The sequence below is a fragment of the Rhincodon typus genome, chromosome 10 (assembly GCF_021869965.1).
Source record: "Rhincodon typus isolate 14 chromosome 10, sRhiTyp1.1, whole genome shotgun sequence".
Taxonomy (NCBI): Eukaryota; Metazoa; Chordata; class Chondrichthyes; order Orectolobiformes; family Rhincodontidae; genus Rhincodon; species Rhincodon typus.
Genome location: NC_063341.1, coordinates 573781 through 590529, shown reverse-complemented (window position 1 = coordinate 590529; position 16749 = coordinate 573781). Strand labels below are relative to the sequence as shown.

General features: G+C 43.0%; 1 protein-coding gene across 4 annotated transcripts in view; it reads right to left on the bottom strand.

The window, feature by feature from the left end:
• cop1 (COP1 E3 ubiquitin ligase) overlaps positions 1-16749 on the bottom strand; it is an 82693-nt gene that overhangs the window by 37455 nt on the left and 28489 nt on the right. For all 4 annotated transcript variants that reach the window (XM_048602206.1, XM_048602209.1, XM_048602207.1 and 1 more), the window contains 5 exons: positions 13293-13357; positions 11742-11861; positions 8616-8684; positions 8074-8133; positions 3979-4091 (listed from right to left, as the gene is read on the bottom strand). In XM_048602206.1, the coding sequence (XP_048458163.1) occupies positions 3979-4091; positions 8074-8133; positions 8616-8684; positions 11742-11861; positions 13293-13357 (427 nt within the window). The remainder of the gene's footprint in view (positions 1-3978; positions 4092-8073; positions 8134-8615; positions 8685-11741; positions 11862-13292; positions 13358-16749) is intronic.

Here is a 16749-nt window from a genome sequence, read left to right as displayed (position 1 = left end):
AAAGACTAGGTTGTTACCCTCAAAGCAGAGAAAGCTGATGGGGGATCCTGGGGTATACAAAATTGTTAAGGGCCTTTATAGGGTAGATGGGAAGAAACATTGCTCCCTAATAAAGGGATCAATAATGAGGAGGTATGGATTAAATGTAAGGTGTAAGAGGTTTAAAATTTAAAGAATATTTTCAACAAGGATGGTGGGTATGTGGAACTTGCTGCTTGAAAGTGTACTCCCTTATCTTGTTACTTATTCCAAAGTGCATCACCACTCACCCTGAAAGGGTGGTGGTGGTAGAGTTAGGAACCATCAACATTTTAGTAGTATTCAGACAAACACTTGAAGCACCATAGCATACAAGGTTACAGCTAACTGCGAGACAATGGCGTTTGAGTAGATTGGTGCTTGATGACCGACATGGCCATGACCGGCTGAGGGGTTTATTTTTGTGCTGTCAAGCTGTGTCCCTTGAAGGGAATGTAGAATTTGGAACAAAACCAGATCAGCCTGGTGCTGCAGGGCTGACAGATGAATGGCCTAATACTACTCTTGTTTCATAAGTCACTTCTTTGAGGGGTCTGGAAAAGCACAGCAGGTCAGACAGCATCAGGGCTATCCTGACGAAGGGTCTTGACCAGAAACGTTGACCTTCCTGCTCCTCGGATGCTGTCTGACCTGCTGTTCTTTTCCAGCTCCACATTTATTGAATCAGACTTCCAGCATCTGCAGTCCTTACTGTCTCTTCAAGGGGTCTGCTTCTTCTAAAAGGCTGTTTGAACTGGATGATGTAGAAGGTGACAGTCATTGACAATAAACATCTTCTTGAAAACTTTAAATAAACGTTAATCTAATCTTTTCATGTTGACCTTCAACAATCAAGTATGCAGAATTTCTGTTTCAAGTCATTTTCCTTGTATTAAGAACAGGAAATCCACACCATGATTCAGAGAGAACAGTAACCTGAACAGAGCTCTCCACCAAATCCCCACACAGCCCCAAGTTATAAACAACCAGCGCACTTCAAAATCCCCACATTCCCCACTCACTCCTGAACAGAGCCGAATACCCAATCCCCACAGCCCAAACCCTGCCGCACTCCAAGATCGATTGATACTATCTATACAGAGACACAGCAGCAAACACAGGCTACATTATGAGTGACTCCATCACACCAGCCACATAAAAATGAAAGAGAAAAGCTGAGGAAATTAGATTTCTTTGCTAAGAAAGATGCAGTGAGTTGACAACATTTTCAATGATGTCAGGTTTGGCAATTTGACAAAATTGATTCAGTCAATTGATTGAGTGGAGGCTTAGAAAACAGTTTACAAATGAAATGGAAAAAGTCAACTGTAAGCATGGAAGGCAGGACATTGTCAACCAGAAAGGAATCCTGGTGAATTAATGCCCCATGAGTAAGGATTTTAAAAACACAGCATACTTAAGAACAAGTGACAATTAGGCAGGTGTCTGGAAAGAGTGTGAGATGGAATGAATAGGTGGGAAATGGGTTTGAGGGATCGTGAAACAATAAAGAATAAAGTATAGCGTGATGTGGTGGCTTCTTTAAAAACTTATCTACTGTTACCATAAACCTTTCTCCCCTAGTCATTGACAATTCTATCCTGGGAAAAAGACTCTGATTATTCATTCTATCCATGCCTCTCAATTTTTAAAAATATCAGATCATTCCTTACTTTTCAATGTTCGAGCGAAAGCAAACCAAGTTTGTCCATTACTCCTCATAGCTAATACCTTCCAATACAGGCAACATTCTGGTAAACTGCTTCTGTACCCTCACCGAAGCCTCTACATCTTTCTGGTAGTGTGGCGACCAGAACTGTAAACAATATTCCATATGTGGCCTAACTGAAGTTCTACATAGTTGCCAATTTTTATACCCTATGCCCTGACCGATAAAGGCAAGTATGCAATATGCCTACTTGATCACCTTATCCACCTGTGTTGCCACTTTCAGGGAACTGTGAATCTGTTTGCCTAGATCCCTCTATATGCTGATGCTACTAAGGGTTCCGCCATTTACTGTATACTTCTCTCCAGCACTAGATCTTCCACAATGCATCATCTCACATTTGTCCACCTGCCATTTCTCTGCCCAAGTCTCTAGCCTATCTATATCCTGCTGTATCCTCTGGCAATCCTTCTCACTATCCGCAGCTCCCCCAATCTTCATGTTTCAGCAAACTTACTGATCAGGCCACCTACATTCTCCTCCAAATTATTTATATAATTACAATCAACAGAGGTCAAATGGGAACAATGAAGAATGGTAGGATCTTACGAAGCACAGAGGATGAAGGAAACTTGGTGTGCATATACACCAGTCTCTTAATATATCAGGACATGTGAATAAAGTGATTAAGGCGACATTTAGATATTTGCCTTTATTAGTCATGGCAGAGAATTTAAGATTAGCGAGGTTATGCTGGAACAATGTATAATGCTGGCAAGGCTGCAGTTAGAGTATTGTGTGCAGTTCTGGAATCGACATTATGGGAGGGATGTGTCCGCACTGGAGAGGGTGTGGAAGAGATTTACCACAATGTTGCCTGGACTGGAGAGTTTCAGTTCTGAAGATATTAGACAAATTGGGATAAAACAAAAGAACTGCAGATGCTGCGAATGTGAAACATGCCCTGCTTCCTTTGCCCTTCTTAACTGATCTATGAAGAAGGGTCATTGAACTCTAAATGTTGACTGCTTTCTTTCCATAGATGCTGCCAGACCTGCTGGGTTTCTCCAGCAATTTTCATTTTTGTTTTAGACAGACTGGGGCTGTTTTCCTTACATCAGAGAAGGTGACTTGACAGAAATGATTAAAATTATGAGGGACATAGATAAGGTAGACAGGAAGAAACTTCTCCCCCGATAGAGAGATCAGTGACAAGTGGGAATAGATTTAAGGTTTAGAGGAGATGTGAGGAAAAACGTTTTCACCCAGAGGCTGGTGGGAATGTGGAACTCACTGCCTGCAAGGGTGATAGAGGTAAGAACCCTCAGAACATTGAAGTAGTATCTAGATGTGCATTGCGATGCCAAGGCATACAAGGCCATGGACTAAGTGCTGGCAAATGGAATTAAAATAGGTGGCTGCTTTTGATTGACGCCTGAGCAATGGGCATTTTTTGTGCTGTAGGCTCTATGACTGAAATGAATGGCAGGAAGCTGGGAAGCTCCAAGAAACAGAGGGATCTTGAGGTGCTTGCCAATGGACCCCTTAAGACAGGACAGGGGTTAATCAAGTCATTCAGGCAGCATAGGCAACATTTGCCTTTATCACTACAAAAAAAAACCTGAAAGATTTGCGGATGCTGGAAATCAGAAACCAAGTCATTGGAAAAAGTCAGCAGGTCTGGGATCATCTGTGGAGAGAAAGCAGATTTAATGGTTCAAGTCTAGTGACCCATCCTAAGATTTTTACAACAGAGGTCACTGGACCTGAAACATTAACTCTGCTTTTTCTCCACAGATGCTGCCAGACCTGCTGAGTTTTTCCAGAAATTTCTGTGAATGCTCTTGCTTTTGTCAGCTGTGGCATAGATTATAGGAGCAGGTAGGTTCTGTCAAAACTTTTAGGTAACATCTGTACTATGTGCAGGTCAGCACACTGTAGGGAAGATGTTACTGCACTGGAAGGGGTGCAGAGGAGATTCACCTGGATGCTGCCTGTGATGGAGCATTTTATCTAGGAAGAGAGGGTGGATAAACTTGGGTTGTTTTGAGTTGACAGCGGTTGAGGTAGATACGATGATGTACCTGGACAGGGTGAACAGAAAGTAACTGTTCCCCTTAAAGGACAAATAATATGTGAATACCTGGCAGGACACTGTTCCATGCAAGGTTGAGGGAGATTCCATTGGGTGAGATATATTTAAACAAATCAGTCCTCCTTGGTTTTCTGAAACTGGAAATCTACTTGAGTTGCTGATTGAAATACGCACTGAGAAGGCTGGTGACTAGTACCTGTGTGAAGGAGATGGCGCTTCAAACTGTGGCACAGTGCTGTCCAGGTTCGGCACGTGAGTCGATTCACTGACAGGAGAATACAGGCCAGTCGTCTCATTAAATATCAGTCCCTGGAAGACAGCTGTGTGTTAGTACTGAATTCTACAGCTTTTTCAAATTTAAGTGACTGCTCAGTCATGGAATAAAAAGAACAATGGTAACCTGGATGCAGAATTAGTTGACTGACAGGAAAAAAGAAGCAGTGGTTAATGGATGCTTCTTAGACTGGAGAAAGGTTGTGCAGCACTTTATCAAAGAACTTTGTCCAGAATTACTCTTCCCAGAAGCTTCCCCATCACCATAGTTGAAAATACTGTAAATGGCTTGTAGTTTCTGGGCTTATCTTTGGCCCTTTTTTTGAACAAAGGCATAACATTTGCAATTCTTCAGTTCCCTGGCACCCCCACTAAATCAAAGGAAAACTAAAATTATTGCCTGTGCCTCTGCAATTTCCACGGTCGCTTCCTTTAGTATCCTTCAACTCATCCGATCTGGTTCTGGTACCTTAACAATTTTACGTATAGACAGCCTATTCAATAGTTCATCAATTTTAAATGCTTCCAGTACGTTAATTACCTCCTCTTTCATTTGTTTCCTTGGTACAGAAAGATGCCAAGTATTCATTTAACCCCATTATGCCTTCTGCCCCACCGAACCCCTACTAACCAGTTTTATTTGAACTCTTTGATGCTATTCTAGGTCAAATGCGGCCTTCATGTCAAGGACAGCCACACTCACCGCACCTCAGAAGTTCAATTCATCTGTCCATAATCGGTTGAAAGCCTATAACTGTGGAACGGAATCATAGAATCCCTACAGTACAGATAGAGGCTGTTCAGCCCATCAAGTGTGCACCGACCCTCCAAAGAACATCCCATCACACTACCTTCTCCCTGTAACACCACGCTTACCGTAACTAACCCACCTAGCCTACACAAAACTGGACACTGCAGGACAATTTATCATAGCCAATCCACCTAAGCTGCACGACTTTGTACTATGGGAGGAAACCCATACAGACATGCGAGCAAACCCCAGTCACACAAGGCTGGAATTAAATCTAGGACCCGGGCGCCGTGAGGGAACAGTGTTAACCACTGAGGCACCATGCTGCCATGTCAGAAGTTGAATGGGCTGGCTGGAACTCAAACATATCATAGTGAGTAAACATTGTTTAATAGCCCTGCTGATGACACAGGCGGCATGGTGGCTCAGTGGTTAGCACTGCTGCCTCACAGCGCCAGGAACCCAGGTTCGATTCCACCCTTGGGTGACTGTCTGTGTGGAGTTTGCACATTCTCCCCGTGTCTGCATGGGTTTCCTCCCACAGTCCAAAGATGTGCAGGTTAGGTGGATTGGCCACGCTAAATTGCCCATGGTGTTCAGGGATGTCCAGGCTAGTTGGGTTAGACATGGGAAATGCAGGGATAGAGAAGAGGCATGGGTATGAGTGGGACGCTTGTCAGAGGCTTGGTCGGTGTAGACTGTTGGGTCGAATGGCCTGTTTCCACACTATAGGGGTTCTATGACACCTTCGATCCCTATGGCTTTACAAGAGGAAATACGTTTGACAAATCTATTTGAGTTTCTTGATGATATAACTTGGAGTGGATAAAGGGGAACCAGTAGACGAGTAAACTTGGATTACCAAAGGTCATTCGATAAGGTGCTACACAAGAAAAGTTGGGGGTAATAATACTATACCAACATGAGCTCGTAAACAGCAGGATAAGAAGAACAAAGAAAATTTCAGCACAGGAACAGGCCCTTTAGCCCTCTAAGCCTGCACCAATATGTTGTCTGTCACAACTAAAACACCCTACCCTCTGGGTACCGTGTCCCTCTATTCCCATCCTATTCACATATTTGTCAAGATACCCTTTAAAAGTCTCTATAAGCATCTGCTTCCACTTCCTCCCCCAGCAGCAAGTTCCAGGCACCCACCACCCTCTGTGTAAAAAAAAAAAACTAGCCTCGTACATCACCTTTAAACCTTGCCCCTCACACCTTAAACCCATGGTCCCTGGTAACTGACTCTTCCACCCTGGGAAAAAGCTTCTGACTGTCCAGTCTGTCCATGCCCTTCATAATCTTGTAGGCCTCTATCAGGTCGCCCCTCAAACTCCATTGTTCCAATGAGAATGACCCAAGTTTCTCCAATGTCTCCTCATCGCTAATGCCCTCCATACCAGGCAACATCCTGCTAAATATTTTCTGTACCCTCTCCAAAGCCACCACAGCCTTCTGGTAGTGTGGCAGCCAAAATTGAACACAATATTCCAAATGTGGCCTAACTAAGGTTCAATAAAGCTGCAACATCACCTGCCAATTTTCAAACTCAATGCCTCGGCTGATGAAGGCAAGCATGCCATGTGCCTTGTTGACTACCTTCTCCACCTGCATTGCCACTTTCAGTGACCTGTGTACCTGTACACTCAGATCCTTCTGTCTATCGGTATTCTTAAGGGTTCTGCCATTTACTGTATATTTTCCATCTGGATTAGGCCTTCCAGAATGCATTACCTCATATTTTTCTGGATTAAACTCCATCTGCCGTCTCTCTGCCCAAGTCACCAACCAATCTATATCCAGCTGTATCCTTTGACGGTCGTAATCGCTATCTGCAATTCCACCAAACTTTGTGTCATCGGCAGACTTACTAATCAAACCAGTTACATTCTCCTCCAAATCATTTATATAAATTACAACTGCAAAGGTCCCAACTGATCCCTGAGGAACGCCCCTAGTCACAGCCTTCCATTCAGAAACGCACCCTTCCACTGCTATCTTCTGTCTTCTACGATCTAGCCAGTTTTTATCCATCTTGCAAGCTCACCTCTGACCCTGTGCAACTTTACCTTCTGTATCAGCCTGCCATGAGGGACCTTGTCAAAGGCCTCACTGCAGTCCATGTAGACAACATCCACCTACCCTCATCGATCATCTTTGTCACTTCCTCAAAAAACTCAACCAAGTTAGTGAAACACAACCTCCCCTTCACAAAACCATGTTGCCACTTGCTAATATGCGCATTGATTTCCAGGTAGGAGTAAATCCTGTCTCAAAGAATCCTCTCCAGTAATTTCCCTACCACTGACGCAAGGCTCACAGGCCTGTAATTAGCTGGATTATCCTTGCTACCTTTCTAAAACAAAGGAACAACATTGGCTCTTCTCCAATCCTCTGGGACCTCCCCTGTAGCCAGTGAGGATACAAAGATTTTCCTCAAGGCCCCAGCAATTTCCTCCCTTGGCTCTCTCAGTATTCTGGGGTATATCCCATCAGGCCCTGGGGACTTGTCTACCTTAATGTTTTTCAAGGCCCCCAATACTTCCTCCCTTTTGATCTCAACATGACCCAAACTATCTACACATCCTTCCCCAGACTCATCATTCACTAAGTCCTTCTCTACGGTGAATACTGACGCATTGTACTCATTTAACACCTCGCCCATTTCCTCTGGCTCCACACAAATTCCCTTCCCTGTCCTTGAGTGGGCCAACCCTCTTCCTGGCTACCCTCTTGTGATTTACATATGTATAAAAAAAGCCTTGGGATTTTCCTTAACCCCGTTGGCCAATGCCTTTTAATGACCCCTTTTAGCCCTCCTGACTCCTTGCTGAAGTTTCTTTCGACTTTCCTTGTATTCCACCCATGCTTCGTGTGTTCCCAGCCTCCTAGCCTTGATAAATGCTTCCTTTTTCTTTTTGATTAGGCTCATAAGGGATATGTGCAAGTAGGGAGGATGTGACTAATGCAGTGGGACTAAGATTAGTACTGAGGCCTCAACTACATACAACCTATATTAATAACTTAGACATAGAAAGACAGGAACAAAGTTTGCTGACAATGTAAAAGTAAGTGTGAATGTAAGCTGCAAAGATGAGGCAAAATGAATAGCTCTGAGGAAAGTGAGACTATGTCTGTCCAACTACAGTAGGTTCATTTCTGATCGAAGGAACACCACCTGACCAGCCTGAACTAGTTGCACTTTCTATAAAGACCTGAGATGCCTTCATCAATCAATCCTACTAATAAATTAATATTACAAACCTCCACTCGTTTGATGTCTTCTTCAAGAACATTCAGCTCTTTCTGTAACTGGTCCAGTTGCTGTAAAAGAAGGTCAGAGAATGTTAACCTTTGATAAGAATTCCTTCAAATGAGGTTTCCCTAAAATGTGTTATTCCCACACTTGCAGTCACAATGTAGGAAACGGCTAAACTGGGCACAGTCGGGAGCCCAATAACAGCACCGTGTTATGCGATTACCTTAAAATTCTTCTAGCTAAGGGACATCTATGCTTCTTGCTCTTTTTGCATTAGTGGCAATGAAAACCTGAGACACTCAGTTTAACCTCTCATCAAAAAAGAGACTCCTTCCATTGCTGAGGGCATCTGCTTGTATTTTGTACTGAAAAGATTGTACAATAGGATTTGAATTTGCAACCTCCTGACTGAAAGACCAGAGAATATCAACCAAGCCATAGTTCATGTCAACAGCAACAACTCTTAGCAGACTTCTGCTCAAGTTAGCCGTAAGCTTGTTGTAGATAAAAAGGCATAACATATATTAAAAAAAACGTGAAAACCAACCTCCTTCTTATTCCTTTTTGCCTCCTGAAGAAACTCCATTAGGATCTGCAACTGGGCTGCCTGGGATTCCTAAATAACAAGGATGTAGATATTACAAACGGCAACAACTGGTTCATACATCACTTCCCAATGCGATCTGGCCCTGTCAGGGACTACTTTAAGTTTGAGGAATTTGAAAGGGGGGGACCCAGATGCTTCCACACTTGGAGGACAAATGCAGCACTGCACCAAACAGACAAGGTGGCTGCAAGAAACAAAAAAGGGCCATTCAGCCACTTAAGCCCAATCCATCATTCCTTCAGAAGATGCCCAATCTGTACATCAACTCCACTGAAAGTCCTGTTGGGTGCTGGAAATCTGAAATCAGAAATCAGGTCAGAACATATACACTGGAGTAACTAGAATGTCAAAAAAGCTAGAACGGAAGAAACCTGAAGAGTTGGGCTGGAGTAGATGAGAGGATTGTGAAGAAAGAAGTGTTCACAAATTAATTTGCAGAATGGGGAGTAGTAGTAGTCATGGATAAAGTGAAAATTGATGGGAAGCAAGTAACGGTGAGGTATGAAGGGGGGGTGAATGTGATAAGTCGCCTGCTCTGGGTGGTCTACATTCCGGGATTGACGAAAGTCGAGGTGGAGATAGGAGAATGGTGTGTTTTAATCTTGCAATCTTCCCTGGAATTGGAGAAGGAGCAGAAAATATGAGAGAGGCAGTTAGTTTGAATTCAGCAGTGAGTAAAGTTTCCACACAAAAAAAAATCGACAAGCACTTGGAGAGATTCAGGTTAACTGAGAGACCGGAGTGTTTTGTAAAATAGTGCTGAAAACACAGACATGTTGCAAAAGCTTCTTACATTTGCAGTCGCCGGGACAAATGCAAGAACACTGAATTTCCAATGATGACAATTTATACTACAGGAGAAAAGACTGCTGATTGGTTGGCAATTTGAGTCTCTTTGGCATGGTGATCTGCACTTGATCAATCTAAATGAAGGATTTGACAAAGTGCCACATAAATAGCTGCTGAGCAAATTCAAGGATCATGGAATGAGGTGGTCAGTATCAGCTCAGGTAACAGATTGGTTGAAGGCCAGAGCAATGAAATGTGTTAAATGGTTGTTTCTCAGCCTGGAAAATAGTAGACAATGTTGTTTCATTGCCTTGTCTTTTGAAACTCAGAGTAAGATTTCCAATGTTATGACGCTAAGAATAGCAGTTAGGATGATGCTATTGACAGTAACAGGACATTGAGGCGCTAGCAAGTTTGACAAACATGTGGCAAATGGAATTTAATATAGGTGATGCATTCTGGCAGAAGGGATAGGGAGAGGCAATATAGACTTGCTTCATCAATGACATTCTGTCCATCATAAGATCACATGTGGGGATCTTAGCCTAACACTTTAAATCAGCAAAGTGGCAGATTTAAAACAGAGTTGAGGAGGAATGACTTCTTTTAAAGGGCTGTGATTCGGTGAAATTCATTACCCCATGGTACAGCTGGCACTGGTACTCTGAATAAATTTGAGATTGACAGGCTTTTAATTTGTAGTCTGAGTGGGCAGGAAAGTGAGGTTAATGCTGAGGTGAGATCAAATCAAAGGTGGAGTAGGGTCGAGGGGTTTCTCGTTCTTATGACTGCATAATATTCAGCACCATTCACGATTCCTCATCGGATACTGAGAGAGTCAGTGTCCACAAAAGCAAGACCTTGGCAATAACTAAGTTTGAACTGCTAAATGGCAAGTAATATTCCCATGACAAGTGTCAGACACTAACAATCTTCAATGAAAGAGAATCTAACAACGCCCTGCTGATAGTCAATGGCATTACATCACTGAATCCCCCAGTTTCAAAATTGAGGATTTACCATAGACTAGAAACTGAATTAGATTAGAATATAAATATAGAGGCTCAAAACCCTGTAAATCACCTTCCAACACCTATCTACCATCTACAGGACAAGTCAGGAGTGTGATGGAATACTGTCTATTCGCCTGCTAAGTGCAGCTCTAACAACATGTAAGAACACCAAATTTATCTGCTTGACTAGGTGCCTCATTCACAAACATTTACTCTTTTCACCACTTATGGGCAGTGACAGCATTGTGTACCATCTAAAAATATGCTGCAGCAACTTGCCTAGGCTCCTTTGACAGCGCTTTTCAAACTAGTGGCATCTACCATCTAGAAGGACAAGAACAGCATATACATGGGAATACTCCCAGCTGCAAGTTCCCTTGCAAGCGACTCACCAGCCCGACTTGGAATATTACAACTGTTCCATAATTATCAATGGAACTTTTTGCCTAACAGCACAGAAAGTGTCCCTACGCAACATGGACCGCAGCAATCAAGATAACGTTCACCACCACATTCTCCCAAAGCAATTAATGATAGACAGGACATCCTTCTGAAGACAGATTGAGAAGCCTGAACCTGTATTCTCTAGAAATTAGAAGAGTGAAAGGTGATCTCATAGAAAACTACATAATTCTTAGTCTCAACAGAGTAGATGCACAAGGTTGGATTCCTCCTAGCTGTAGGTCTAGAACCTGGAAGCCCATCTCAGAGTGAGTCCCAGATCATTTAGGACCAAAATGAGAATTTCTTCACTGAGGGTGAGTGAATCGTTGAAATTTTCTACCTCAGAGGGCTCAAACATTTAAATCCAAGGCAGAAACAGACAGATTTCCAGAGAGTAATATCACTGGATAGATAAGGGAATAGCTTGAGAATATGGTATTGAGATAATGATCAGACATGATCTAGAATGGTGGAGCATGCTTGAAATATTGAACGACCTCCTCCTGCTCCAATGTTCCCACTCCAGCGGCTACTGCCTCTCCTCAGAAATGGTTGAGGATGAGACGAACAATGTGACGGATAAAAAGAAAACTTGATTTGAAGTCAGTTGAGCTAAAGGAAGTCAGACACCAAAGGCCAAAAGGTATCTATCTTATCCAGAAGACAGAAGGTGATGTGTGGTGAATGTGAACCAGTAACACAGCATGAAATGAAACACTTTGGCGTGGTCGAACTATGTTTTGCCCCAGTTTTATCTGTCTGCCATGCCTGTCTCCCACCTCCTGACCATGTTATACTCAGATGGCACTAGAGTACTCACTGCTTCCAGCTGTTGCTTCTTCTGCATTATCAGCTCCAGCATGAGGTTTACATTCGGGAGATCCAAACTATCCTGATCTGTGATTAGCACATCCTGAATGGCCTGCCATCGGTGACCATTCTAAAACAGAAAGCAGATCAACAGTCACTACCAAGTCTGCATACAATGTCACCCTTCTATTACAATAAATTGGAGGATCCCCCTTACCATCAGCTATTATTTATAAGAACACCAAGAACAGCAGCACCAATATTTTTGTGTTTCTTTTGATGCAGATTGAAAGATGACAGTTTTAAAAAACAAGAACTGGGAAAGGAATTGTTGAACTTTTAAAAACAAGTTACGGCAGCTCATTGGCAGTTGTGTTTACACAGTTGCTTTGTTCAAGCAGTGAAGGAGGGGGGACAAGACACCATGGCACAGGGTGTGTGGGTAAAGTGAGATTTAGCCAGCAACAGACTGCTGATTGGTAGGTACAATTGGGACCAGTTATGGATGCCAGAGATCATTAGCTTGACTTCAGCTCTGTGATAGGCAGTTGGTGTGTGAATGATGCATGGGCAGAAGGTCTCCAGACTGAAGGATGCACAGTTTGCTTTTATATCTCTGCAAAGTAACAAAGCCTGGAAGCTGTCAGTTATTCTTTCCTGCTATTTGATATCAGCTGCTGCCTCTAACCAGTGACTGTGAAGCTGAACAATCCATATGTAAATTCTTTGGTCCTTGGCAAAGATCTGAGAATCTGGACAGGAAAAGCACTGGAGAAGATGCATAAAAGATTTACAAGGATGATCCCAATCAGAAAATAAAGACACAAGGAGTCTACAGAAACAGCACGGTGGTTCAGTAGTTAGCACTGCCGCCTCACAGTGCCAGCTGCCTGGGTTCAATCTCACCCTTGGGCAACTGTCTGCGTGGAGTTTGCACATTCTCCCCGTGTCTGCGTGGGTTTCCTCCAGGTGCTCCGGTTTCCTCCCACAGTCCAAAAATGTGCAGGCTAGGTGGATTGGCCGTGCTAAATTGCCCATAGTGTCCGGGAATGTGTAGATTGGTTGGGTTATAGGGGGATGGGTCTGGGTGAGATGCTCTGAGGGTTGGTGTGGACTTGTTGGGCTGAAGGGCCTGTTTCCACACTGTAGGGATTCTAAGAAACACAGAATATTAATCAAGAAATACCAAAACTTTTAAAGATAATCCAATGGTCACAGGGACTTCTATTGTACACGAGCAGCATCACCTTGCAGTCAGAGGAATACCATGACCTGCATAATCCTGTTTACATCTTCCTGTATTTTGGTGTAGTCCTCCCCATCAACAATATACTTCACATTTATGTCATCTGCCAATTTTAACACCATACCCAAGTGCAAACAATTTCTGTAACTGTGACCAATGGTACCACCTTCCCAATTCCGAATAGTGTGAGCAGCTTCCGTTAACTTCTGCCCCCTGTCCAGTGGGCAGTCATTCAATCCATTCTGCTAATGTAACTCCACATATTCAGAGCTTTTCCTTTTGGCACTTGACATGATAATGGCAATTTGTACTTACTGGATGTTCAAGTTTTAGTCGTTTTTCTTCAGATCTCTGCTTCTGTTTCAGGATTAGTTCATTTACTATAAAAAGGAACAGGAAATAATTACCTAAGTTGCAACCAAGAATTGAAACAAACAAATCTGCTAAACATTCACCTCAAACTGGTGAAAATATTACATTCTCCTGCCTCTGATCGAAAAATGCAACAAAACTCCTTCTCCCACACTGTTCAGAGACAGAAATGGGAGCTATAGATTACAGCTCCCGCTAAACTGTCCCTTTCAAACACTCCCAAGGCAGGTCCAGCATTGGTCTAAATACAGTAAAGCTCTTGCTACACTAAAACTATCCCATTAAACTCTGGTTGTGTAGGTACAGGACAGGATTAGATACAGCAATTCTCCCTCGTCGCTGAATGGAAAAACTCCAACAGGCACAGTATGCCAAGCTAAGGGACAAGAGGATAACCGCAGCTTGCAACTTTAACCAAAGTCATGGTTGCTTATTCTTTAACAAAGTGCAAGTTCAAGAGCATGGGAAGTTTAGAAATTAGCGAGAATAAGAGGTTGGTGCAGAGAGCAAGACTCTTTTGGTCTTTAAATCCAAGTAAAACAAACCACTAAGTATTTAGCACTCAACTTGTAACAGGAGTAGTACATCTCAAAACATACTCTGACAGACATCAACCACAATACCAACCTCTGAACTGTGTGGGAACAGACCAGATTTATTCTATTCATTGTTTCTCTCTTTAAAAAATAAAGATGTTTGGGCATGAACCCATACCTATTAACCCAGAGGTAGGGACCAGACACTGCAACACAAAGCTTCAAGGTGACTGTTTCTTAGTTGGCTGCTAATGTATGGTGTTAGCTAAAAGAAAATAAAAAATAAATTTTATCTAATAGTGCACGAGACAATCACTGCATAACTGTAGTATAGAGGCAGCCATTTATGTCTGTGCTAGGTCCCTACAGAAGCAACGCTCCTCTTCCCGTTAATTGTACAACAGTTGCATGAAATTCTAAACGGGTCCAAGCTAATAAGTGAAGTTTCACCTAAACTCTACACAACATGTCCTTGTGGCACAAGTGGTAGTGTCCCCACCTCTGAGCCAGAAGGCCTGGGTTCACGTCCCACTTGCTCTGTAATGTCATCCATAATGACATCTTTGAGAAGGCAGATTAGAAAATATATTAATCCCTGCAATAGTTTCTAGTTTCAGAAAATATGCAACTCCCTTGCCAAAGCCACAAATACACCACACACACAGGCAAGGCATTACAGATCTGAACTACTCGCTGTGCTTTTAAGCTTTCCCCTCAGCTTGTTTGACTCCTTTGGATAGTCACCTTAAATCGATGTCTTCTTGTTCTGGACCCAGACCCTTCCACCAGATGAAGTCGCTCTCCATTTACTCTGCCCAGGCCTCTCGAGATTTTGAACACCTCTGGCAATTCTTCTCAATCTTCTTGCTTCCAAGAACAGCCCTAGCTTCAGCAACTCATCCACGTGACCTAAACCTCTCAAATTCAGAACCCCTCCCATGAATCTTTTCTGTAAACTCTCCAATACCTTCAAGTGCTTTATTAGTTGTTTGCTTTTCACTGTGCTGGTGCAGCTATTTATAAAGCCCAGGATCCCGTCTGCCTTATTAACCATTTTCTCAACATTCCCTACAGTCCCTTTAGAATTATAACCATTATTTATCATTTTCAAGTTCGTCTACCAAAATATGTTGCCGACAAGCAATTGTGTAATATTTCATCGAATGTCTTTTGAAATTCTGTGTATCACCTTACTGTCTTCAGCCTCATGTTATCTTAAAAAAGATGTAGTTATAGTGTCTTACAGCATGGAAACAGATCCTTTAGTCCAAATCGTCCATGCTGACCAGAATTCCTACATGAACTACGCCCATTTGCCTGCGTTTGGACCATACTCCTCTAAACCTTTCCGATCCACGTACCTGTCCAAATGTCTTTTAAATGTTGTAAGTGAACTTGCTTCTACCACTTCCTCTGGTAGCTCGTCCATTTATGAACAACACTGAGTGAAAAAAATTGCCCCTCGCGTCTGTTTAAAATCTTGCTCCTCTCACCTTAAAATCTACGCCATCTAGTTTTGGACTCCCTCACCCTGGAGAAAAGACCACAGCTATTCACCTTAAACACGTCACCCCTCAGCCTACTATGATCCGGGGGAAACAGTCCCAACCTATCCAGCTTCTCCTTATAACTAAACTCTCCAGTCTCGGCAACATCCTTGTAAATATTTTTTGCACCCTTTCCAGTTTATTTATATTTTATAGCAGGGCAACCAGAATTAAGCTAGCACCTCAGGGAGGTGATGGCCTAGTGGTATTATCACTGGACTGTTAGTCCAGAGGCCTAGATAATGTTCTGGGGACCCGAGTTCAAATCCTGCCACAGCAGATGGTGGAATTTGAATTCAATAAAATATCTGGAATTAAGAATCTAATGATGACCGTGAATCCATTGTTGATTGTCAGAAAAACCCATCTGGTTCACTAATGCCCTTTAGGGAAGGAAGCTGCCATCCTTACTCGGTCTGGACTACATGTGACTCCCCAGACCCACAGCAAAATGGTTGACTCTTAACTGCCCTCTGGGCAATTAGGGACGGGCAATAAATGCTGCCTAGCCAGCGACACCCTCATCCCCTGAATGAATTAAAGCACTCCAACTCTGGCCTTACCAATGTCTTGTACAGCCATAACGTGACTTCCCAACTTGTACTCAATGCTCTGACCAATGTGTGCCAAACGCCTTCTTCACCAAACTGTCTACCTGTGAGGCCACTTTCAAAGAACTGTGTACCCGAAACCCTAAGTCTCACTGTTTGACAACACTCCCCAGGATCCTGCCATTAACTGCTTAAGTCCTGCTCTGGTTTGTCTTACCAAAATGCACACCTCACATTTATCTAAATTAAAGTCAATGTGCCATTCCTTGGCCCACTGGCCCAATTGATCAGGATCCCGTTGCAATTTTAGATACCCTTCTTCACTGTCCACTATCCCACCAATTTTGGTGTCATCCACAAACTTTTTAGCCATACCTCCTAGTCATCTAAATCGTTTACATAAATGCAGAACACCACTGGACCCAGCACCGATCCCTGTGGCACACCACTGTTAACAGGCCTCCAATCTGAACAATAATCCTCTACCACCACCCTTTGTCAAGTCAATTTTGTATTCAGTTGGCTAGTTTTCACCTGGATCTCTTGTGATCTAATCTTAGTAACCAGTCTACCATGTGAAACATCTTGTCAAAGGCCTTGCTACAGTCCATGCAGACAACATTTACTGCTCTGCCTTCATCTATCTTCTTGGTCACCTCTTCAAAAAAACTCAATCAAGTTGGACTGCCACGATTCCCCATGCTCAAAACCATGCTGACTATCCCTCATCATTCCTTGCCTTTCCAAATGCATGTAGATCCTGTCT